The 24,832-nt window shown below is 34.6% G+C and overlaps 1 protein-coding gene across 2 annotated transcripts in view; it reads right to left on the bottom strand.

Moving 5' to 3' along the window:
• SYDE2 (synapse defective Rho GTPase homolog 2) overlaps window positions 1-24,832 on the bottom strand; it is a 52,321-nt gene that overhangs the window by 10,306 nt on the left and 17,183 nt on the right. For both annotated transcript variants that reach the window (XM_025912359.2, XM_086717437.1), the window contains exons 3-5: window positions 21,449-22,551; window positions 17,191-17,317; window positions 1,829-2,010 (exon numbers count right to left, since the gene is read on the bottom strand). In XM_025912359.2, the coding sequence (XP_025768144.2) occupies window positions 1,829-2,010; window positions 17,191-17,317; window positions 21,449-22,551 (1,412 nt within the window). The remainder of the gene's footprint in view (window positions 1-1,828; window positions 2,011-17,190; window positions 17,318-21,448; window positions 22,552-24,832) is intronic.

A 24,832-nucleotide genomic window follows, 5' to 3' on the forward strand; every position in this document is an offset into this window, starting at 1 on the left:
AGAAAGAAAGGAATAAAGAAAGAAGAAAATTTAGAGGAGACTGTAATTGATATTTTGAAATCAAAACAAATCAAATATATGAATCATAAAAGCAATGTCAATAATAAATATCCATTCTTCATCTCCACTCACTATACATTTGCTAACACAAGTGGGATTCTACATATGTTGACATCTTAAGGCTGCTTTCAGCATACCATGCTGTGACCAACACACACACACACACACACACACACACACACACACACACACGGCTAAATATCTTAGATTTAATCTCAATAGCAAACCAAGAAATACAATTTAAAGTAAAATATTTTTTTGTCTACTAAATAAAGATGAGCCAAAAAATGCAATTGTTGTGTCCCTTTTGAAAAGTAATATGAAAACATATTAAGAGCCTTTGAGGGGCGCCTGGGTGGCTCAGTCGGTTGAATGTCCGACTTCGGCTCAGGTCATGATCTTGCGATCCATGAGTTTGAGCCCCGTGTCGGGCTCTGTGCTGACAGCTTGGAGCCCGGGGCCTGTTTCAGATTCTGTGTCTCCCTCTCTCTCTGACCCTCCCCTGTTCACACTCTGTCTCTGTCTCAAAAATAAATAAAATTTTTAAAAAAAGAGCCTTTGAATGTTCACATCATTTAAATCAACAATTCCATTATTTCTATTCCAAATAAGTAATTCTAACTGAAAAGAAATCTCTGCATAAAAATATATACAAATAGGCTCAAAACCTAAATATTATACAAAAGAGAATAGTGATTAATTATGTCAAATCCACTCAATGGAATATTATGAAGCCTTTTTAGAAAGGATGATAATAGCAAGAGCTTTAGGACCAGAAAGACCTATAAATTCAGGTAACAGACTACAGCACTCATAAAAGCTATATAACTGGAGCAGGTGATTTAAATTTCCACTCATTTCCTCATGCGTAAGTCAAATGATACAATTTTACCTGGCAACGAAGAAGGAATATGTCTACCCCTTCACTCCACCCTTTTAATTCTGCTTACTTCTTTGTAGTTGTTCCCTTCTTCTCACCCACAGGAGTATACTTACTAATCTAACTGGACCGAGCATAGGGAAGGGGACAGTAAAGGTGAATGAAGTTTTGGGGCTTAATATTTTCACACATTCACTCTTGCCCTTTCTACCCTCACATAGTAAGAAATATAGGCAAAGCTGACCTCATCTGGACAAGCTCAGCCATCTCTCTCTTATTTTCTCTTTTGTTCTAAGGAACAACAGCTAAAGTTAGGTTGAGACTGGTTCTGCAGACCCAGCTACCCTTTTATCTCCTCTGGTCCTGAAGATACTGGTCCCAAGATTTAGATTGTGAGGAGGTAAATGGGAAGACACAAGAAGGAAAGTGATGGTGGTGGTGAGGGTTACTTAAGTCTTAAGGCTAAGCCACGTACACTGAAACAGTTACCATATTTTTCAAATACTAAAAGGAAATACATTAACTACATATAGTTAATTAACTAACACGTTAATTATTGTTGCCTTTGGTTATTGATAATTGCAATTGTCCATTTTCTTTACTATATCTTCTCAATTTTTCTATAATAAGCATATATTATTTTAATAATAAGGTAACCATACTCTTTAAAAACATATAGGAAGTACCTGTGCCTAGACTAAAATTATTTACAGAAAAGATAAAATTGTCATCTATATTTATGCTGTTTAAGGAGCCTTTAGTAAAGGCAGAGCTTAAACTCCTAAGTGCCACAAATGTGAAATACCTGAAAAACTATTTGTAGCTCTGGAGCTAAGTATATATTCATTAGCTGGCTTTCAGGGAAAAAGGTATACCACTGATGCTCACCCTCTCAACATCAGGCAGACAATCAAGCAGGTCAACAGTATACTTAGAGTCACTTGGGTCATTCTCACATCCACTTGATGACATTTTCAAAGGATTTTTTGCCATTGCATCTATTACAGCCTCATAAAGTTGCTTTGTTATCAGAGGAGAAGGAAGTTCTCTTAGATAGTCCTTAAGAACACCTTTAGAAAACAAAGACAGATAGCAATTGGTCTTCAAAATAAAATAAACTGTGGTGAATTATTTTTAACTGAAGTATTGTTAACCTTTAATATTCTGAAAATAACAAAAGCAACAACAAAAAACTATTATGCTAGTGAACATTTTGTATTCTTATAAATTGCCTTGGTAATTGACTTCTTGTTTTGCAACCATGCTAAAAATGCACACACATAATTTCCAATTATCATACATATTATTAGGTTTGTTACTCATAAAGTAAGCAATTCGCAGTACATATACTTTATTGATTCTGGCCCTCTATAAATGCATGTGAAACAAAAGCTGAGAAAGCAAGGCATACTAATATAATTGTAAATTATTCCAATTACATGGATTTTTAATATCTATACTCTTATTTGGTAAAGAATACCAACTGTCCATGTACAACATCATGTTTCATAATAGTGTGTTGTGTATTTGCAAGTTGTTTTGTTTATTTACTGATGAGAAACAGGATTCTCCCTTACATTATTTTGTAGATTTTGGGGTTGTATCCAAAGAAGGTTGGATCAAAATACCTGTTTGCATAAACTGAAATCACATCTTCCTGTTATGCCATCAGATTTTTAAAAGTGGGGTTGGGAATTTTGATAAATTTGGAGTAACTTATTTTGGGAAAGAATAAATTTTAAATGTTTTCTATTTTCTTCTTCTAAATGAGGCATAATTGACATACAAGAGTAAATCTTAAAAGTTCTCATCACAGAAAAAAAAATTCTAACTATTCATGGTAATGGATTTGTAACTATGTATGGTTAAGGAGACTTTTTGTGTTGACCATTTCATAATACATACAAATACTGAATCACTATGTTGTACACCTGAAACTAATATAATGTTATACATTAATTATACCTCAATAGGAAAAAAAGTGGTCAAAAGGCCTTGCAAATAAATGAGTTATATAAATATATTTCCCCTTTAATATTCTTATGTGTCTTAAACATATTTATGAGTGGTTGGATAATCTCAAGTGCTACAGCATTGTATGAGGGGGAAAAATCATTCTTAATATCAAATAAATAAAACCAAAAGCCAAGAACAGAAATCATCACACTTGTCACTATAACAAGAGTGAGGGAAGTCAATTCCAAACACACCACAGTGGTCATGAACTAAGAGAGATCACCTACGGTAGAGGAAACAGGAAAGTGTGATTTATGGTTGTTACATATAAGCAAGGTAGGTAAGGCACTAGCTAAAATCTACAATGTGATCATAAGGGAGAACAGGAGATTTTCGGACACCAAAAACCTAAAACTAAACAATATCAATTCAGAACATGCTCTCAGCGAAACTGAGAACTTAGACTGCTTTTTGTGGTTATCCCAAATGATTTTATGAATTTCGTAATTTTTATATGCCTGACTGGTATCCATGAAATAACAAAAGTACAATTCTCATCCAAAGAAACACAAGTATTGTACTTACTGAAAGGCTGTATTATTTTCAAGAATAAAAGTATATACTCTTTCATTAATTAGATGGCGGTTTAGTAAAATTTTTACAGACTTGTAATGATTTATGGTTTTCCATGATGTTTTCTTAGGCCACATTCCACCAAATTACAGATTTCCAGAAACTGTAGTACTGCTTTATATGTTTTAGTGTAATAATGCTTTAGTGTAATAGCATCTTCATTTTAAAACCAGAATCAGGCTGAATACGGTTTTCACATTTATGTGAAGCTAAAATTTATGCTTTATGTAGTTTTAAGACACTGATATCCTAGTGTCCCATTACCTTTAATCAAAAGTAATTACATTCTTGTTGAAAAGTAAATTATGCATCAAATAAGGAAACTTCAGGTTGTAGTAAAAGGGAAAAACAGTACAGAAAAAAAAACCTATCTTTTTGATAAGACTTTATGGAACAGAATTTGTATTTAATCAGAATGACTAAAGACCCTTTTTTGGTGATGACAGCAAAAGAAGCAAGTGGAAATGTTAGATCTCTTGGTTTTTTCATCTACAGTATTTATATTGCAATCTCAACTAGGTATAGTGCATTAATATAAAATACTTTTGAAATATATCATCTTTTTTTTTTTTTTAAATGGAACCTACTCAAAAATCACATACTGCTAGATAGGATATTGAAATGATTGGTGTGCATTATTTTTTAAAATCTTCATTTTTGGTCAGCATAAATTTCCTTTAATTTTCATTTCCAGTAGGACTTCATTTTGAGGTTTAATGTCTATGAAGCCAGTATAAAGTTTTACAAAGTAGTAATTCTGGATTCCAAGTCATTTAAGATGAAAAATGAAATGTGAGAGGTGCCTGGGTGGTTCAGTTGGTTAAACGCCTGACTTTGTTTGGCTCAGGTCATGATCTCACAGTTGGTGAGTTCAAGCCCTGTGTCAGACTCTGCGTTGTGTCAGGCTGATAGCACAGAGCCTGCTTGGGATTCTGTCTCTGTCCCTTCCCTGCTCTCTCTCTCAAAAATAAACATTAAAAAAAAAAAAAAGAAAAATGAAATGTGAAATTACTTAAGAAAACTAATTTTCTTCTGTAACATCTAAGTCCTCATCATCCTCTTCATCATCATCTTTTGCTTGTTGATCCTTTATTAGTTATCTGTCCTATTGCAGATACACACTTAGCTGACAGTGATCTTTGAAGAGTTGACTTTGGATCTGCTCTGACAATATCTAAACAGGATGAATAATCTGGTTGATATGGACAATTTCGAAAAACCTCTAAATCTTCATCAATGTTTTGTATAAATTGGTAGATAGCAGTGCAGACCTTTAAAACTTTGCCATGAAGTAACATTTCAATAGTGATAAATTCTAAAAATATAGTCTTTATGTCCTTTATTTTCTGCTTTTCAAAACTGTCAATAGTTTCCTCCAGATGACGAGTTGTTCAGGTAGCATCCATTGTGGCTCTCTGCAGTTAAGTTTCTGCCTTACAAAACATTTTTTTAAAGATCAAAAGCCAGATGCTCAGTCAGTTGAGCATCCAACTTCGGCTCGGGTCATGATCTCACAGTTTGTGAGTTCAAGCCCCATATCGGGCTCGCTGCTATGAGCGCAGAGCCCACTTCCGATCATCTGTCCCCCTCATTCTGCCCCTCCCCCACCTGCACTCTCTCAAAAATAAACAAACATTAAAAAGCAAACAAACAAAACAAACAAAAAAAGATCAAAAGTCAAAGGATACAATAATATGCATTCCTTCTGAGTTAATTAACTGATTGGCTTCCCAATTCATTGCTATTAACGTTGCTCTGAGATCCTCTCATTTCATTTTCACAATGGTTCCATAAGCTTTCAAAGGTTCAACTACTCTGGCTTCAAGTCTTTCAACCTCTGCTTGTTGATAATACTGAAGTTTGGCAAACTAATCAGAAACGTTTTTTAGGCCCTGCTTTCTTCCTTTCTTTCTTTGTCTCTCTCTCTCCTTCCTTCCTTCCTTCCTTCCCTCCCTCCTACCCTTCTTCCCTCCCTCCCTCCCTCCCTCCTTTATTTTTTCAGGCCCTGCTCTAAACCTGGGGTCTCTGTAGAGGCATACACGTTGATTTCATTCACCAGTAGGTCTGCTTTGTCTCACAGTCTGGCATTTTTCCGCACATAAGCAGCAAAGGTTTGGCACAGCTCTCCGAAATGCTTCCCCGCATTTGTGACAGCATCTTGCAGTTGTCTGGTTTGAGTATCCTAGTTTTCCAACCTATGCCTCAACACCCTGCCTTGTGCATGGCCGGGGACCCCGGGCTGGCATCCAATGACCTGGGCTCTGACATGACTGAGCGTGAACTACAGTGCAAGATGCCACCTCCTGGAGCCCCCACCACCATCTGATAATTTTTTCAATTTTGATAGTAATATGATTCATTAGTTTCTTATGGATCCTTCCATGTTTGTTTATGTAAATATAAATAATGTATTACTATTATTATCATTTGTTACATAATAGATAGCATATCATGTCCTGTTCTGTTTCTTGCTGTTTCATTTAACATCATATCCTTGAGATCTTTTCAGTATACAGAAAGCTTCCTCAATCAGTTTTATAGCCACATCACAGTATTTCAAAGCAGCTTGCACTGGGGCCAGAAAAACAGAAAAACAGCTGTTCTAACCAACACAGAGCAATGGGGACCAGATCTAACTTCCTGCCTGTAACAACTGGGAACACCAGATAAAATATCTGAAAAAAAAAATTAAAAAACTGTGTCCAACATATTAGACATCAGTCAAAGAAGGATAGTGATCCCTAAGGGATGGGAATCTAATGAGGTGTGCTCATAACTGCCTTATTGCCCGAAAACCTTTCCAAGTCACTGTGAGGGGGTGCAAACACAGGTAGCTAGTAGGTCCAGCTAAGTTGAGGAGAGGAAGCTAGAACACTGAGGAAGTCAAAGCAGCTAGAGCTTGCAGGACAGAGTATTAGAGTAGATAGCTGCTCAAAAAAACAAAAACAAAAAACAAACAAACAAAAAAACACCTCTGGAGATTTCCAAGAATCCCCCTGAGTCTCTGAGTACTGATCAGCATGTGCAGGTGAGGAAACTAACCAAGGCTGGAAAAGGAACCACCCAAAAAGATTAAAGGGAACAATTTCAGGAGCTTATACTAGCAGGCAATAAATAGCTCCTGTTCTGAGCAACCAAAGTGAAAAACTTCGTAACTTACGATATTTGGGTATAGTACTGTTACAGCTTGAATTGTGTCTTCCACAAACATATATTTGAGTCTTATCCCTCAGCACTTCAGAATGTGGCCGTGTTTGGAACAGGATCTTTACAGAGATAATCAAGTTAAAATGAAGTCAGTAGGGTAGGCCCTAATACATTCTGACTGGTGTTCTTATAAAAGGGGAATTTAGACACAGAGACAGACATACAAAAAGGCAAGAGGATGTGAAGAAGCAGGGGAGAACTGTGTGAAGCCGGAGAACTGGAGTGATGCATCTATAAATGAAGGAATGCCAAAGATCGCCAGCAAAAAAACAAAGGCTACGATGAAGCAAGGAAGAATTTCCCTACGGGTTTCAGAGGGAGCAAGATCCTGCTGACAACTTGATTTTGGACTTCCAGCCTCCAGAACCATGAGGCAATACATTTCTGTTGTTTTAATCACCTAGTTTGTGGCACTTAGCAGCCACAGGAAACTAATATGAATGCAAAGAAGGGTTTTGCTTCAGTAGTGAATCAAAGAAATATAAAAAGAGAAGACTTATTTAAAAGCTGCTCTCTTTCTGCTTACAAGCACACCTACAAAAAGTGAAGTTCCCAAGTAACTTCATTGTATACTAGAACAAAGCCCAAGAGTGTCTATAAAATTAAAAAATATATATATCTAGCACCCAAGAAGGTAAAATTCACATCTGACATCCAATAAAAAATGACCATGTGTATAAAGAAGCAGGCAAATATGATCTATAATGTGGAGAAAAATCAATTGTGAACCAACCCAGAAATGACATAGCTGATAGAATTAGTAGACAAGGACATTGCAACAGTTATTATATGGTATTTCATATGTTTAAGAAGCTAGAAGAAAAGACTGAACATGCCAAGTAGAGAGAAAGAATGTTTGAAAAAAAGATCAAATTTCTAATAGTGAAAATTAAAATATCAGAGATTAAAAATACAATGAGTTAAATTAATATTAGCAGAGAAGATTAATGACTTGAAGACACAGCAATAGAAATAACTAAAATTAAACAGAGAGATTAAAAAAAAAGACTGGAAAAATGAACAGAATGTCGGTGAGCTGTAAAACAAATACCAGTGACCTAATACATGTGTAAGTCTTTAAAGGAAAACGGGAGGTAGAAAATGGGTGAGTCAAAACCACAATCGTAATTGAGGATTTCAACATGCCTCTCTTAACAAGAAGAAAGAAAACACATAAAGACATGGAAGACTGGAACAACATTATTAATCAACTTGACTGCATTGGTAATTATAGCATATTACATCTCCAAACACCAGAACACACGTTCTTCTCAAGGGTTCAAATGAAACATTTACCACACAGAAGAGCATATCCTTGACCTTAGAATAAGTTTAAATAAATACAAAAAGATTCAAGTCACATGAAGTATGTACTATGATTATAATGGAATTAAATGAGAAATTAATAATAAAAAAGTATCTGGAAAATTCTGTAAATATTTTGACACAAACTAACATACTTCTAAATAATCCATGAATCAAAGAAGAAAGAAAAAGGAAAATCAGAAAATGAGGGATGCCTGGGTGGCTCAGTTGGTTGGGTGTCTGACTTCGGTTCAGGTCATGATCTCACGGTTCGTGGGTTTGAGCCCTGTGTCAGGGAGCCTACTTAGGATTCTGTGTCTCCGTCTCTCTCTGCCCCTCCCGATCCCTCACTCTCCCTCTCCCTCTCTCTCTCAAAAATAAATAAACATTAAAAAAATTTTTTTAAAGGGGCGCCTGGGTGGCTCAGTTGGTTGAGCATCCAACTTCAGCTCAGGTATGATCTCACTGCTGGTGAGTTCAAGCCCTACATCGGGCTCTGTGCTGACAGCTCAGAGCCTGAAGCCTGCCTCAGATTCTGTCTGTGTCTCCCTCTCTCTCTCTGCCCCTCCCCACTCACACTGTCTCTCTCTCTCTCCCTCTCTCAAAAAATAAAATTTAAAAAAAAATTTTTTTTAATTAAAAAGTGTTTGAACTGAGTGAAAATGAAAACAAAACACATCGGAATTTGTGGGATGAAGTTTAGAATTTAGAAAGAAATCTATAGCACTAAGTGTTTACATTAGAAAAGAAGGAAGGTCCCAAATAAATGATTTGTTTCCCTTAAGAAAATAGAAAAAAGGGAGGAAGTTATACTCAAAGTGAGCAGAAGAAAAGAAAATATAATGATCAGAGTAGAAATTAATGAAATAGATAATAGAAAGCAATAGACAAAATAAAATCAAAATTTGTTTCTTTGAAAAGATCAACAAAATTGACAAACCTTCAACTAAGCTGACCAAGGAAAAAAGAAGACTCACATTACTAAAATCAGTAATGAAAGAGGGCATCACTACCAACCTTATAGAAATAAAAAGGATTATAAGTGAATATTATGAATAACTATATGGCAATAAATTAGGTAACTCAGATGAAAGCTAGAACTCATAGAAAGAGGTAAACTATTGAAAGTGACTTAAGAAGAAATAGAAAATCTGAATATATTTATAGTTAAACAATTTCTTAAGTTTATTTATTTTGAGAGAGAGAGAGAGAGAGCATGAGCAGGGTGGGGGCAGAGAGAGCGGGGAGATAGAGAATCTCAAGCAGGCTCTGTGCTGTCAGTGCAGAGCCCAGTGCAAGGCTGGAACTCATGAACCATGAGACCATCATGATCTGAGCCTGAATCAAGAGTCAAATGCTTAACCAACTAAGCCACCCAGGTGCCCCTGAGATTTATAATAAGACACTGAATTAATAATTTTTGAAACTTTGCACAAAAGAAAGCCCGGCCCCAGATAGTTTAAGTGATAGTTGAATATTACCAAATACTGAAAGAAGAACTAATACTAATTTTTCACAAACTCTTACCAAAAATAGAAAACACTTCTCAACTCATTCTACAAGACCAGTATTATGCTGACACCAAAACCAGAAAAAGACATCACAAGAAAACTATAGACCAATATCGTGTAGGACACAAAACTCTTCAACAAAATACTAGCAACTAAATCCAGCAACATATTAAAAAGGAAAAAAAAAAAAGAATATACATCAGGACTAAGTGGGATTTATCTCAGGAATGCAAAGGTTGGCTTAACATCTGAAAACCAATTCATGTAATATACTATATCAATAGAATAAAGGACAAAACCACATGATCATTTCAACAGAGTCATAAAAGTCATTGAGCAAAATTCAACACACTGTCATGATAAAAACACCCAAAAAACTTGGAATAGAAGGGAACTTCCTCAAGTTGCTAAAAGCGATCTATGAAAAACTCAGTTAATATCGTAAGTAATGGTCAAAAGCGGAATGCTTTTCTCCTAAAATCAAGAACAAGATAAGGATGTTCAGCTCTTGCCACTGCTGTTCAACATTACATTGGAGGTTCTAGCCAGGGTTAATTAAGCAAGAAAAAGAAATAAGAAGGATCCACCTTGGAAAGAGAGAAGTAAAAATATCTCTATTTGCAGGTAACATAATCTTGCATATAGAAAATCCTAAGGAATCCACTAAAAAAACAGAATAATTGAGTTTAGCAAAGTACAAGATCAATATGCAAAAATCAACTGTATTGTGTTTTAATTTTTATTTTAGAGAGAGAACATGGGGAGAAGGGCAGAGGGAGAAAGAGAGAAAATCTTAAGCAGTCTCCATGCTCAGTGCAAAGCCCAGCGTGGGAGCTCGATCTCACAATGGTGAGATCAAGACCTAAGCAGAAATCAAGAGTCAGATGCTTAACCAACTGAGCCACCCAGGTGCCCCTCAACTGTATTTCTATGCACTAAAAATGAACAGTCCAAAAAAAAAAAAAAAAAAAAAAGATAATTCCATTTACAACAGCATCAAAATAATTAAATACTTAGGAATAAATTTAACAAAAGAAATACAAAACTTGTGCTCTGAAAACTAAAAATCATTTATGAAAAAAATTTAAAAAATAAATGGACAGCTATCCCATGTTCATAGATCACAACACCTAATACTGTTAAAATGAAAATACTCTCCAAACTGACTATAGATTCAACATAAAACCTATCAAAATCCTACGTAGCTTTTTCACAGAAATTTACAAGCTGATCCTAAAATTAGTATGAAAAAGCCAAAATAGCCCAAAAAAATCTTAAAACAAAAAGAACATGGGTAGCCTAACACCTCCAAATTTCAAATTTTACTATAAAATTTCATTAATCAAAACAATGTGGTACTGATATAAGGATAGACATACAGATCTATGAAACAGAACTGAGAGTCCAGAAATAAACCCTCATATTTATGGTCAATAAATTCTTGATAAGGTATAAAGACAATCCAATGGAAAGAAAGTAGTCTTTTAATAGATTTTGGATGGGTCGTTTGCATGTTAAAATCACTTAGGACAAAGACAGGACTTTCGTTTGAAATATAACCATTGGTAAGATATCCAAATTGTTCACTGGAAGCGCCTGGGTGGCTCGGTCAGTCAGTTGAGTATCTAACTCTTGATTTTGGCTTGGGTCATGATCCCAAAGTCATAGTCTAGAGCCCTGCATCTGGCTCTGCCTTAAATGTGGAGCCTGCTTGGGATTCTCTCTCCCTCTCCCTCCCTCCCTCTCTCTCTCTCCTTTTCTCTCCCTTGCCTTTTCTCTCTTTCCCTCTCCCTCTCTCCCCTGCTCATTGTCTCTAAAATTTAAAAAAAAAACTTTAAAAAAGTATTCACTGAATAAATGGGAATGTCCAAGAGTTCTGCAGATAATCTTAAATAGGAAAGACAGAGGCAGTGTAGGTATGCACCATGAAACTTTAGAGAGCTTTATTCTCAGAAGAGCATAAGTTTCTGTTCAACAGTGAAAAGATAACAATCTGGAAATAGTGCTGGGAAACCAAGAGTATATTGACCAGACTTCTTCCTGACATATAAGAAGAAACAGAATATGTATAAAGAGCTTGACATATCCTAACAATCAATACATGCTAGATGTACAGTGATGATAACAATAAAGCATTTTATACACTGTAGACATGTAGTAATTGTTTATTCCCATTCCTTAACTTATATCATGTGACTTTTTTTACTACCATCATTAGTTTTGCAGTCTAAACCTATCTACAATGAATAGCAACATGTGGTGTAAAGAGGACAACTGAGTTACAGTTAGAAAGTGAAAACCCAATTTTCTGTAGCTGCCAAATAAAGACAGCTACCAACCCTCTAGGGCATGATTTAAAAAAATAAAAATAAAAAAGATTCCACGTGTGTTCCTTGACAAAAAGCAAGACTTGTTAGTTCTAACGAAACTTAATATGCCCTGGTAGTTTGAGACTCACCCTATAATGCAATTAAATTAAATTAAAACCTAAAAGATCTCCAGAAAAGATAATGTTATAGTTTAGTAAAACACATATTTCAAATACCATTATCCTTTGTATAATACACTAAGCAACCATTAATATAAATGAAATTTTAAATTAACACAAGTTCAAGATTACTTACTTCACTATAATTTGAGGGCAAATAAGGGAGAATTATTACTAACAAATACTAAGCACTTAAAGTCTGTTCAATGCACATTATGTTCAACAAAGTAAAAGTTATCGCTCCTTTTCTGTATGTAGACATTAGAAAATTCTATATATAGAATAATTAAGTTCATTAGAAAAATAAAAAGATTTTATAAAATGATATAGAGAGGAGGTATTTTTACTATATGGTGACATATACTATGTAACTACCTATCAATCTAGAAGTTAGCTATATGACCTTATCCCAAAAAGTTAGTGATATGAGTATCTTAAGCCATACTGCCATGTTAACATCTTTTTTTTTTTGAGAGAGAGAGAGAGAGAGAGAGAGTAGGAGAGCAAGCAAGCATGAGTGGGGGAGGGGCAGAGAAAGAGGAAACAGAATCCCAAGCAGGCTCCGTGCTGTCAGTGCAGAACCTGATGGGAGGCTCGAACTCACAAACAAGATCATGACTTGAGCTAAAGTCAAGAGTCAGACACTTAACCAACTGAGCCAGCCAGGCGCCCCCAACCTTAACATTTTCGAATACTTTGGGGACATAAAAACCATAAGATAACAAGTTTGTGGTGACAGTCTTTAATGCTACAGAAACTATGTAAGGGAGACTTGGGGAAAATTTACATGGAAAAATTTATTTAGTGCAACATAGTACATCTTTTACCATGTACCTGAAGAAAATGCAGGCAATTATAGGTAAATAAAGAAGGGGTTCTTGGCTAACATCTAAGTTGCTCTGTAATAGTTAGATACTATGAAACCATATGCCTCTCACCTTCATTCAGGCACAAGGACCAACACAGGAAAATTCTACTCATCCCCATGATAAAATAGGTATCATCACACTAAAAAAAAAAAAAAAAAAAAAAAAAAAAAAAAGGCATTCTGATAACTAAAACTACTTCTATTTCTCAGAGACTGGTCTGTAGTACCTATATTTTATTAATTCTCAATTTGCAAAATTCACTCTGTTCCTCTACCTAGAACTCTAGCTCCAGATCTTCCAATGGTTAACTCTGTATTATATAGATTTTAGCTCAAAAGGCACTTCTCATATCAATTTTCTTCTCTGATCACTCCAACCATGGGAGTCACCAAGTTGACTACTACCTCCAATCAGTATCATTCCCATTGCCCTACTTATCATGCATAAGTTACTATATCTTACTATTCATTGATTACTGATTCTCTTCCCTTACAAGAATACATATATGAGGACTGAGATACTGTTCATCTTGTTCACTTGTCCCTGGTGCCTAGAAGAATGCCTGACATATAGTAAATGACATCAATAAATATTTAGTAAGTAAACCAATTAACTTCTAGATAGGGAAGGATAAGTGATTAAATGGACTCTCTATACTGCCTCAGTATATTTTGATTGCTAAATCTATTACTATTCCTCAGTGTTTTGCATTCCTTAGTATTTATACAATTTAGGTGTCTATGTTCAATGCAGGTAAAGAAAAACAAAAATAATTTGAAAGTTAATGTGCCAGAGATCAGAGAACATATAATATGCATGGTGGGGGAAATGCATATTTAATATACATAAATGAAGAAAATTATTTATGGTTTAAAGATAACTTTGGGGTTATTACTGATCAAGTATTCTTCTGAGCAAAATAAAAGAATTAAAGATAATTTGGGGGTTATTGCTGATAAAGTTTTCTTTTGAGGCAAAATAAAAGAATTAAGAATTTAAAAAGAATTAAAATTAGAAAAGTCATGGTCAAATGAATGTCTAAGTATTGAACTTAGATAGTGATTGTGTAACCCTGCAATATGATGTCTATTTTATAAAGGTCAGATACATTCAAATTGGATTTTCCTTCTTAGGAGGAAGGAAAGATTATTATTCTTTTCTAATAATCACTAAATAATAAATATTTTTACTTTTCTAATTTCTTGTTCCTTTGATAAATAAGAGCTATAAACAAATATGAATAGATTTCATACCTTAAATTTTGTACCCCATGAAAAATATGGTTGTCTAGAGCACTTCATTATGTGTTTTAGACAAACCAACTACTAAGAACACATTAAACTGTGAGTAAAGTACAGGCTGTGTGCTGACAGCTCAGAGCCTGGATCCTGCTTCGGATTCTGTGTGTCTCTCTCTCTGCCCCTCCCCCACTCATGTCTCTCTCTGTCTCAAAAATAAAATAAACATTAAACTGTGAGTAAACTCTATCATTCATTAATATCTCATTTTTTTTAGAACTACTGAATTGTTAATTATATTTCAAGTTTACTTAGAAACTTGAGTTCACATGGAACACATGAGGCAACATTATTACTGGCAAATTCTACAAATCAACAATATCCTTTATACTGAGACATGATGAGACCTTGCATATAATTCATTGTAATCTCAATGATATTTGTCAGACAACTTTTACATCATTTCATTGTTTTGTTTTTTTTTTTTTTTATCAAGAAAGAAAATAGCTCTAGGTTCTTTTGAAAAACAGCTTTCCTGAAATGAAAGAGTATAAACAACAGAGCAAAAAAATACCCAATTCATAAACTATGGAGACACTCAATTTTAGAAACGAATGATACAAATCTAACATTCATTGACCTATTGTTCATATCATCTCCACATGCTGCAAATTTCTAATTAAGGACCTTGTCTTATAGCAAATAATCAAATCAAGCCACGTCATGTTATCTTTTTAATTCATACATATTTGCACAATTTTTTTTAAGATAATGCCTCAACAAGATTAAATATTTCATTTAGTTATAGAGTGTAATTTCCTGGGAACTGCTATTTATAAAATCTCTCTTTAATGGATTCTTTACTAATTTTGTTAATTACATATTATTAAGGGAAAAATTCTACTTTCTTTTTTGTAGACATAATTCATTTTTTGTAGAAAGAATAAGCTTTCTTCCTTTACAAAAATAAAAGTAACCATTATCTCTGGTTTGCTAAAATTTAGAAGAAAGAAAAAGTTCCTTGATTTATTGTCTATTAGAATTAAAATGGTTAGGATCAAAGTTTTGATTATCTAAGAGTATGTATTAAATACATGAAAATATAGTCATTCAGAATTCAGAGATTGGGAATCTCAACTATTTGAAAAGCCTCAATCCTAAAAGTAAGCTTTAAAGGATTCCAACCAACAAAAACCTCTTTAATATGTGCAGGTTGAACCTTCCTCAAATTCTCTCCGAGGCAATTAATTGCATGTAAAATGACAAATCAAATTAGAGAGATAAATAATATTACAGCATGAAAAAAAAATGGCAGTTACCAGTAGAGGGAAGACAAAGAACTATCAAAATACAAAGAAGATCTGAAGATACATACCAAACCATCTATAGGTGAAAGGATAGGATACTGAAGACATATTTCAAAATAATCCATGTCTAGGGGAGAATCAAATGAGGGGTATAAAAGAGACAGGTATGGTCATGTGTTGATTATGGAAGCCAGGTAATAGATATAGAGGGTTTGTCACAGTATTCTACTTTTATATATGCTTGACAACTTTGCTAATAAAATACAACAACAAAAACACGGAATTATAAGTCAAGAGTCCCTGAAGATATCGATTAGTGATAAACAATCTCATAATGGCCAAATTCAAAGGCCTTATTTCTGTTCCCATCTTATATGATCTCTCCATCAAATGACACTGCCTCATACCTTTCCTTAAACTATTGTCTTTCGTTTCCCAAACTTTCTGACTCCTATCCTCTCAATCTCTTCAGCTGGAACTTCTTTGTCTCCGTGCCTCCAAAGTTTGGAGATCCTCAAAGATCTTGTCTCTTCAAACTTTACCGACAATCACAAAGTGTTAATTACAATTATATGCTAATGACCCGCACATTGCCATTTCCCACCTCCACGTCTCAGGAGTACTAGAAGTATATTTCCAATGTTATATATTGGAATATACTCACCACTTGGTAAATTTTACTATATCCTCTCCTTAGCTGTAGATGAGCACTTTCTACTTTGCCTGATATATCCATGTAGATCACCTACTAGTACCTCAAATTCAGTATATAAGTTTGAAACAAAACCCAATTCATAGTTTTTTGTTTTTTTTTTTTTTTTTCACATTTCTCCACCAAAAGCAGTAGCTCTCCTCTCAGCTTCTTAGTTTCTGCAAATGGTACCAAATCAACAAGGCATCAAAGTCATGCTTGTCTGGGCCCTCTCTTTCTTCACATCTTTTCAGTTCTATTCTTTCCTATTGTTACTGCTACAAGACTCCTTCAGCTCTTATCACCTCTTTGCTGGTACTACTGCTAAGGCTTCCTAATTGGTCTTCTGTCCTCTGGTTTCTTTTAATTACAATCCGTCACATAGAGTTGCCAGATTAATATTCCTGAAGACTATCTCTCTAAAGATTTCACTCCCCTGCTGAAAAATCTTTGATGGGGGGCGCCTGGGTGGCTCAGTCGGTTGAGGGTCCGACTTCAGCTCAGTCATGGTCTTGCAGTTCGTGAGTTTGGGCCCTGTGCTAACAAACAGCTCCGAGCCTGGAGCCTGCTTCAGATTCTGTATCTCTCTCTCTCCCCCTCCCCTGCTCATGCTCTGCCTCTCTCTGTCTCTCAAAAATAAATAAAAAAATCTTTGATGGGTCCCCTCTGCCTAGTAAATAAATCTGAATTCTCTATCCAAATAGTCAATACCCTTTACATGACCTGGCAACAATCAAACTGAACTCTGATGGTGTTTTATTTATCCTTCTATGAAGAAAATGTACCTTTTTCCTTCTGCTACCTAGTAATAGCTAATTTAACATAGGTTGTATTTCCCCCCCAATATTTATTGGTTGTTTGAGGGCAAGGACCATATCTTGGTACTACCTCCCCACAGAAAATAATACAATGTTTGTGAAGGAAGGAAAATAAGACTTCAGAATAAAACCCAATTAAATTTAGGCTACAAAATAGTATTTTAAGTCCTTTTCCTACAGATGTATTCTTTCCAGAATGTGTACAGAGAATAAAAACTATTTATTACCTGTTATTACATTTATATCTGGGTACTGGTTTTCACACAGACCAACAGCTTTGCTATCTCTCTCAAAAGCCTCTCGAAGTTCTTTCTTGACTGCTGCCGAACCACATAATCGGTACAGGCCTACTACCTAGAAATAAAATTATGGCCACATTATGATAAATTTGATAAGGAGAAGATATAACAGCACAAAATATTTAAGTCACATGAACTTGGTAATTAAATATGTTCTAATGACATTTAATTAAAAATACCTCAAACAGCTTTTGAAATCTCACCATAGACTATATTCATCAGTTTAATAAAAACATTCTATATTCTTTCATTTAAATTCAGACAATATACTATGATTTCTATAATGCTGGCTATCTTAAGATACAAGCCCTTCCCTTTAGTCTTATATGCTCAACCAATATCTCCATGCCCCAAGGTCATGCCTTTTCACATCTTTTCCCTGAAGAAGAAATGCAGCACAGTGGTTAAACAAGGGTTTGGGATTCCATATAGTCCCACTCTGTAACTCCTTGCTTAGTGAATTTGGGCAAATTATTTAATCTCTTTAAATTCAATTTATTTATCCATAAAAAAGCAATACCATTGAAATAAAATTCCAATATACTATTTGTGTGAAGTTACCTTTTTAGAAGAAAAAAAAGATCCTCAGGAAGAAATGAATTTTTTAACTTACTAAGTTAATTGATTATAAAGGGGCAGAGGAAATTCAATTAAAATATATTAAAATTAAAATTAAACCTTTAGTTCAAAATGTATATAAGATACACAGATACCACCCACCCTACATTAAAAAGATTCATTTTTTAAACACAGTTCATATAGGAGATAAAATACTAAGTCTTAGGAAGTTCACTATAAAGTCACTGAGAAGAAATCAGCACTGTATCTGTAAAGAGAAAACATGACTGATTAAGCAATCAGAGTTAAAAAAAAAAAAAAAACCTTCAAGAAAATTAAGAAAAATACGTGGTTGTTGATTATATTTCCACATCAAAGACTGTTTAGGAAGCCGAATCACCTTGAGTTGAAGGAAGTTATAAAGAAATTATTTCAAGACAGAAAAAAGTAAAAACAAACAGTGAGGATCCCCAAAGATTTGAACCAGGAATCACTTTAAAATCATATAAACAATCTAGGAAAAGGAGTACACAAATGAAATTTCCAGGTGTACTTATGATACAAACCTCTCCAAGTCATTACATAACTGATAGAATACAAAAGGTGGGTCTTGATATAGGAAAATGTTACTAATGGACATAGAGAAATATTATCCAAAATAGTTGAGATGATAAGCTATTAAGTATTAATTGAAAGATACTAAGGAAACTACAACTATTTCTGAGAGAAGGTAATGCAAGGTGCTGCTACATTCAAAAGGATCGATGTGGGGCGCCTGGGTGGTGCAGTCGGTTAAGCGTCCGACTTCAGCCAGGTCACGATCTCGCGGTCCGTGAGTTCGAGCCCCACGTCAGGCTCTGGGCTGATGGCTCAGAGCCTGGAGCCTGTTTCTGATTCTGTGTCTCCCTCTCTCTCTGCCCCTCCCCCGTTCATGCTCTGTCTCTCTCTGTCCCAAAAATAAATAAACGTTGAAAAAAAAAATTAAAAAAAAAAAAACAAAAGGATCCATGTAATATGGGAAACTAAGGAATGTACTTAGAAGGAAATTTCCTATTCTTATACAAATTTATAGTGCATTTGCATTGAGAATAGCATGTCCTATGTTGGTCACATCATCACAAGACATGGTAGAACCACAGATGATCCAGAAAATGAAACTAAAATTTTAACAGGATCAAAGAAAATGCTATTAGAAGAAACTAATTTGATTGAGTGGAGCCCTTCTGGTGTAGGCACACTTAAGGGTCACAAAATCCCATAATAAAGATGTATCCCCTTGAACTTGAGAAGGCGGTGAACCTAGAACAAGTTAAAGAAAGCAATACTTCAATAGTAAGTAATAAATTAATGGTAACATGTTGTCCATAAAGCTGAAAATACAAAGGTAATTTTTAAAGGTGAATAAAAGAAGATAGATCTAATACAGAGATTTCAAGGAAAAGACACTTTAGGATATACCCCTAATTTCAGAGGCTGACTTCTTAAATCAAACACTTCAAGTACATGCTTAATGCCCCTATCAGTGATAGAATCTGTACTGGATAAACCAGGAGTATGATTTCCATCGTAATTTTTCCCATTGAAAGCAGGGGATAGGTGGTAATAGCCTTCAAAGCATTTGGAAGATGCCACAAACTATTTTTGTATGACTGTTAAAACCTGATGCTCCTGATAACAAACACAAGAATAATTACTGCCTAAAAAGGTAACCAAAATTTAAGCAGTGTGCTAGTCTGTAAAATGTAGACACAATAAGCCTCGTTCTCTGGCAGGGCAGGGGAGAGACAGAAAAAGCAAAAGAAACAACAAACAAACAAACAAAAAAAGGTGTTTAAAAATTGCAGTTCCAAATGGACTACTATAAATTTTTTACTTCATAGGAAATAATTCTTTATTAAAATAACTATTTCTAAACTTTAAGTATAGAAATAAAAAGCATTGCTAAAAATATTTTGTGGGTATTTAAAATAAATTACAACAGTCTTAGTCATAAAGAAAAGAAATGCTCAAATGCTACTGGGGATATAACAAAGCAATCAGTAGCTAGTTGCAAGAGGCACTCCCTAGCCAAACTTGGGATAATTTAAGCTTCAAAGAATAATGACTATAATTGATTGTAACAAATTGAATAAATAAAAACTCATGAAAAAATTATAAGTTTTATATACCCATTCTTTATAAACTATCTCAGAAAATAGATTGTAAAAGTACAGTGCTATTTGGGTTACTTATTTTAAAATTCAGTTGTAAAAGTTTGTTTAATAATTTGAAATTGGCCTAATCTCTGACCTTTCTACATACTGCCTGAAAAAAAAAATGGGAGAAAAACAGAGAATCTTAAGAAAAAGTAACTGGACCAAAAGTTGGATTGGAAACTAAAAGCCGTATGTATTCTCATATAGAAAATATAAACTCTATCTGAATAATAGAGAAGAGGTTTCAAAAGCTCAGATGTACCTCTTACCTTCAGGAAACTACTGCATCTACTTTTATAGATATAAGCAAATAAGGCCCACAGAGATTAAGTGACTTGCCCAACATCACACAGCTAATTAATAATGGAGGAGAAACCGGTACCCAAGTTTCCTGCATCTTAATACAAAACCCCACTAACTTACACTGTTTCTGTAGTTTCCACATCAGGTTCAAGGTGAGTTATTTTAAAACTCTTTTCTACATATAAAGAAATCATAATTCTGATTCGTTGATATTTACCTCTGATGTTTTTAATCAATGTCACAAATTCTGATAGTATTAAAGCAGAAATACTTCAGAATATCTAATTTTAGGCTTAATTTTTTAATTTAAACTATTACTTGCACCTCAGAATAACATCCTGAATGATATGCTGTTTCTCATTGTCACAGTCCACATGTATTAATGAAAAAAAGATAAGGTCTACAATTGGTTAACATTACATATCTTATTATATATAACACCAGGGTTTTTGTTTCTTTTAATGGGCTGCTTTTACATTTTTATTATTTTATTTACTTATTTTATTTTATTTTATTTTATTTTATTTTATTTTATTTTATTTTAATTTTATTGTTACCTTCTCACTTAAAAGGAAGAGAGAATGAGACATGTTACTAGTAGGACCTCTCCTCATCCTCCACAATATCCCAAAGTTCAGAGACAAATAAGCTTATGTATGCTTCCTGAAGTGTGGGATGAGGGAGAGCAGGGAACAAGGACAGGGAGTTAGTTTTAGGAGTATAGCAGGGTTTTAAGATTCACTGTTGGAATTTTGTACCACAGGAATGTCAAACCATGCAGAAACATTCCTTAAATGAATTAGTCTTTGCCTATCATAGCTCTGGCTTTTCTTAGGAATGTCATTGTAAAGCAATCCTGATAGCGAGGTATAAAACCCACATAACTCTGCATCACAACATAAATTGTGGAACCATCTAGCATGCTCTCAATTGCTCACTGACAATGTAGGTGAAGATGTGAATTATACCCTAAACAATAATGGGATAAATTTTAAAAATAGGAATGAGAAAATGTCTAAATTAGATTTTTTTAACCTTACCTTGAATCCCTTTCCCCAAGACTTACTATAAATTTAATTAATTAAGGTAGATAAATACATCAGGAGGTAGTAGAGAAACTGAAATAATACCTGACAGCCTCTCTTTTCAATTTCCATAATACATTTTTGTATCAGAAGTGGCACCATCAGTCCTGTATTTTCTTTCTCTACAACTTTTCGAATATCAACACCAAATATTACTGGTTCTCGATTTATAGCCAGTCCAGGAAGAGAATTATCCCACTGTTCCAGAAGAGTCACTTTCACATAAATAAGACCTCTAGGCTCAAGTTTGACAGCCAACTGATGTGTCTTTGTCACTCTGAATAAGGTGGGGAGAACAACAGTTCCGTGACAACACACTCGATTTTTTCTTGGAGTCGGTTCCCAACTGAATACTACTAATTTCAAATGCTGCGCATTTTCAATTTCTATGTTGAAAGTATGATCCATGTCTAAAAATGTTGTCCGACATGTGAGCAAAGCTGTTCTTGCTTTGTTTACTGAATCTACCTGAATTGCACAAAAGACATCTTTTGAATCTATCCGAGGTGGTTTTAAATCCTCAGCACCATAGAAATGCACACTCATGAGCCCAGATATGTACTGAGAACACTTAGGTTGATCAGAAAAACTATAATGTCTAAAAGCATCAATGTCTATTTCACTCTTGCTGCAACTACTTGGAATTATTTCTTTTCCCTTTCCAAATTTGTTGTCAGATCCATGTTTGTTAGATTTAGTTATAAGTTCAGGTGAATCTCCATCACTGAGGTAACCACCTTTGCAGGAATACTTGGAACTCACAGATGTTTTCTTCTGGTAGCTGTGCTGAGAAGATACACTGGTATCCAGATGGTACCGACTTATGACATTCCTCTTAGCAGCTGTGGTTGTGTTCCCAGAAGGTAGAATATTGGCATGATGAATTTCTCGACAGGTACATTTAGACAAGGAAGGAGTATTATCTGGATTGTTCATGTAATTCAAAGTTCCTTTAACGCTCAGTTTTCGGCTAAGTTCTGGCAACCTTTTCATTTTCATGGAAAGTTTCCTCACAGTTCGTGGAGATTTTATTTTATCTGGGAAAGACCAGTTAATTGAACTGCTTTTTTTCACAGGGCTAGGGCTTGGAGAAGATAATTCGGTAGCTCCCAATTCAGTCTTATTTGTAGCACCTAGGGTCCCAGGACCTTTAAAAAAAAAAAAAAAAGATATTATAAGGTGATATGTTTTGATTCCTACTTTATAAATCATCAACTAAACAGACTCTCCCATGGACAGAAATTTCTCCCTTGTTTTATCACACTGGGGAGATTTAGTAAGTTACAAGTTTAGGTAAATCTCCATTACCACCTTCAAACACAGTATCAAGGATTTCCAGGGGTGCCTGGATGGCTCAGTAGGTAGAGCAAGTGACTCTTGATCTTGAGATTGTGAGTTTTAGCCTCATGCTGAGTGTAGAGATTACATAAAAATAAAATCTTAAAGAAAGGGGGGTCGGGATTTCCAAATGGCTTAGGGTGGAAAGAAGCATCTTCGTCTCCATCTTCTTTTCTACTTTAAAGGTTTGGAGGAAGGGTAATATAGATTCCTTTTAAATCTTTCCCACTGCAATATAATTCAGGGAGTATGTTATTTTATAACCATGAACAGTGGATATCAGAGGAAATTAGGAAAGCTTCCTATTTTGATATGTTTATTTTGGCATATTATCTATTTGAGTGTTTATTTAGAAATCCTACTCCAATTTTAAAAAGAAAAAAGAAATCCTACTCTAATAAAAGAACATTTGTTTATACTTCTCTAAAAACTAAATTTTATCACATAGCAGTGTTTTGTTTTTTTTTTTTAATTTTTTTGTTTTTTTTTCAACGTTTATTTATTTTTGGGACAGAGAGAGACAGAGCATGAACGGGGGAGGGGCAGAGAGAGAGGGAGACACAGAATCGGAAACAGGCTCCAGGCTCTGAGCCATCAGCCCAGGGCCTGACGCGGGGCTCGAACTCATGGACTGCGAGATCGTGACCTGGCTGAAGTCGGACGCCCAACAGACTGCGCCACCCAGGCACCCCAAGCAGTTTTTTTTTTAAAAAAGTTAAAAACAAAACAAGCTTATTATTATTATTTATTTACCTTTTTTTTTAAGTAGGCTTAATGCCCAATGCAGAGCCCAACACGGGGCTTGAACTCACCACCCTGAGATTAAGACCTGAGCTGAGATCAAGTCAGATGCTTTATGACTGAGCCACCCAGGCACCCCAAAAACCAAATAAGTTTATAATTTTGACAACTACGAGCGCTTTCTTTCTTCGATGTTCCCTCAGAACATATCACGAAAGATTATACATAGAATGAAACACAGTTAATCAAGAATAATTGAATATTGATTAATCAGTCAGAGAAAAACAAATATCATAGGACTTTACTCATATGAGGACTTTAAGAGACAAAACAGATGAACGTAAGGGAAGGGAAACAAAAATAATATAAAAACAGGGAGGGGACAAAGCACAAGAGACTCATAAATATGGAGAACAAACAGGGTTACTGGAGGGGGTGTGGGAGGGGGGGATGGGCTAAATGGGTAAGGGGCACTAAGGAATTCACTCCTGAAATCATTGTTGTACTATATGCTAACTAATGTGGATGTAAATTAAAAAAATAAAACTTAAAAAAAAAAGAAAAAAAGAATAACTGAATATTGAATATCATAAAGCTAATTGAATAATTTTAAAAACTATAAAGACATTTTCTTTCTTTTATTATTTATATACAATAATTCCCTGGAACTTCAAAAGCTAAATTAGGGCCTTTCCTTGCAATTTCAATATATTAAATAACAGTACAGAGACATAAATAAGTTTTGTTATCTTCTCAGTTTTCATGAAGAGTAAAGCATTGAAATGTTTTTGATTTTTTTCTCCACACAAAAATAGCTTTTTCCCCCCGTGAATGTCAAAATTATCCAGGTTTACAATAAAAAGTTTTTAAAAGACACAAAGAAATCCATATAGCCTAAACTGAGCTATTAAGAGATGAGTCATTATAAATAGTGAGGTGAAAATAATATCCAAAGTAGTTTAACAGTAAATTGTTAATATTTATAGCACTAGCCAACATTTATTGAGCTAGACAAAGTATGAAAAATTAATTTAACACTTAGTATGCACAGATTCTGATTTAATTCTTGAAATAGCCCTAAGAGTTAAGATACCACAAGCATCCCATCCTCCAGACAAGGACCTCATGCACAGAGCTGATTTGTTTAAGATCACAAAGCAGCTAAGTGGCAGAAACAGGTACAATTCAAACCTAAGCATAGGCCTTCAGAGCCTATATTCTTAAATACTGTACTTTAGAGTACTTCCATCCTTCTAAACATTTTTCTGTCTATACATATACATTAAATTGATTTTTAATGGTGGCTTCTTAACCATTATTAAGAAGTTAAGGGGCACCTGGATGGCTCAG

The sequence above is a fragment of the Puma concolor genome, chromosome C1, assembly GCF_028749965.1.
Source record: "Puma concolor isolate L17-30 chromosome C1, mPumCon1.1.hap2, whole genome shotgun sequence".
Lineage (NCBI taxonomy): Eukaryota > Metazoa > Chordata > Mammalia > Carnivora > Felidae > Puma > Puma concolor.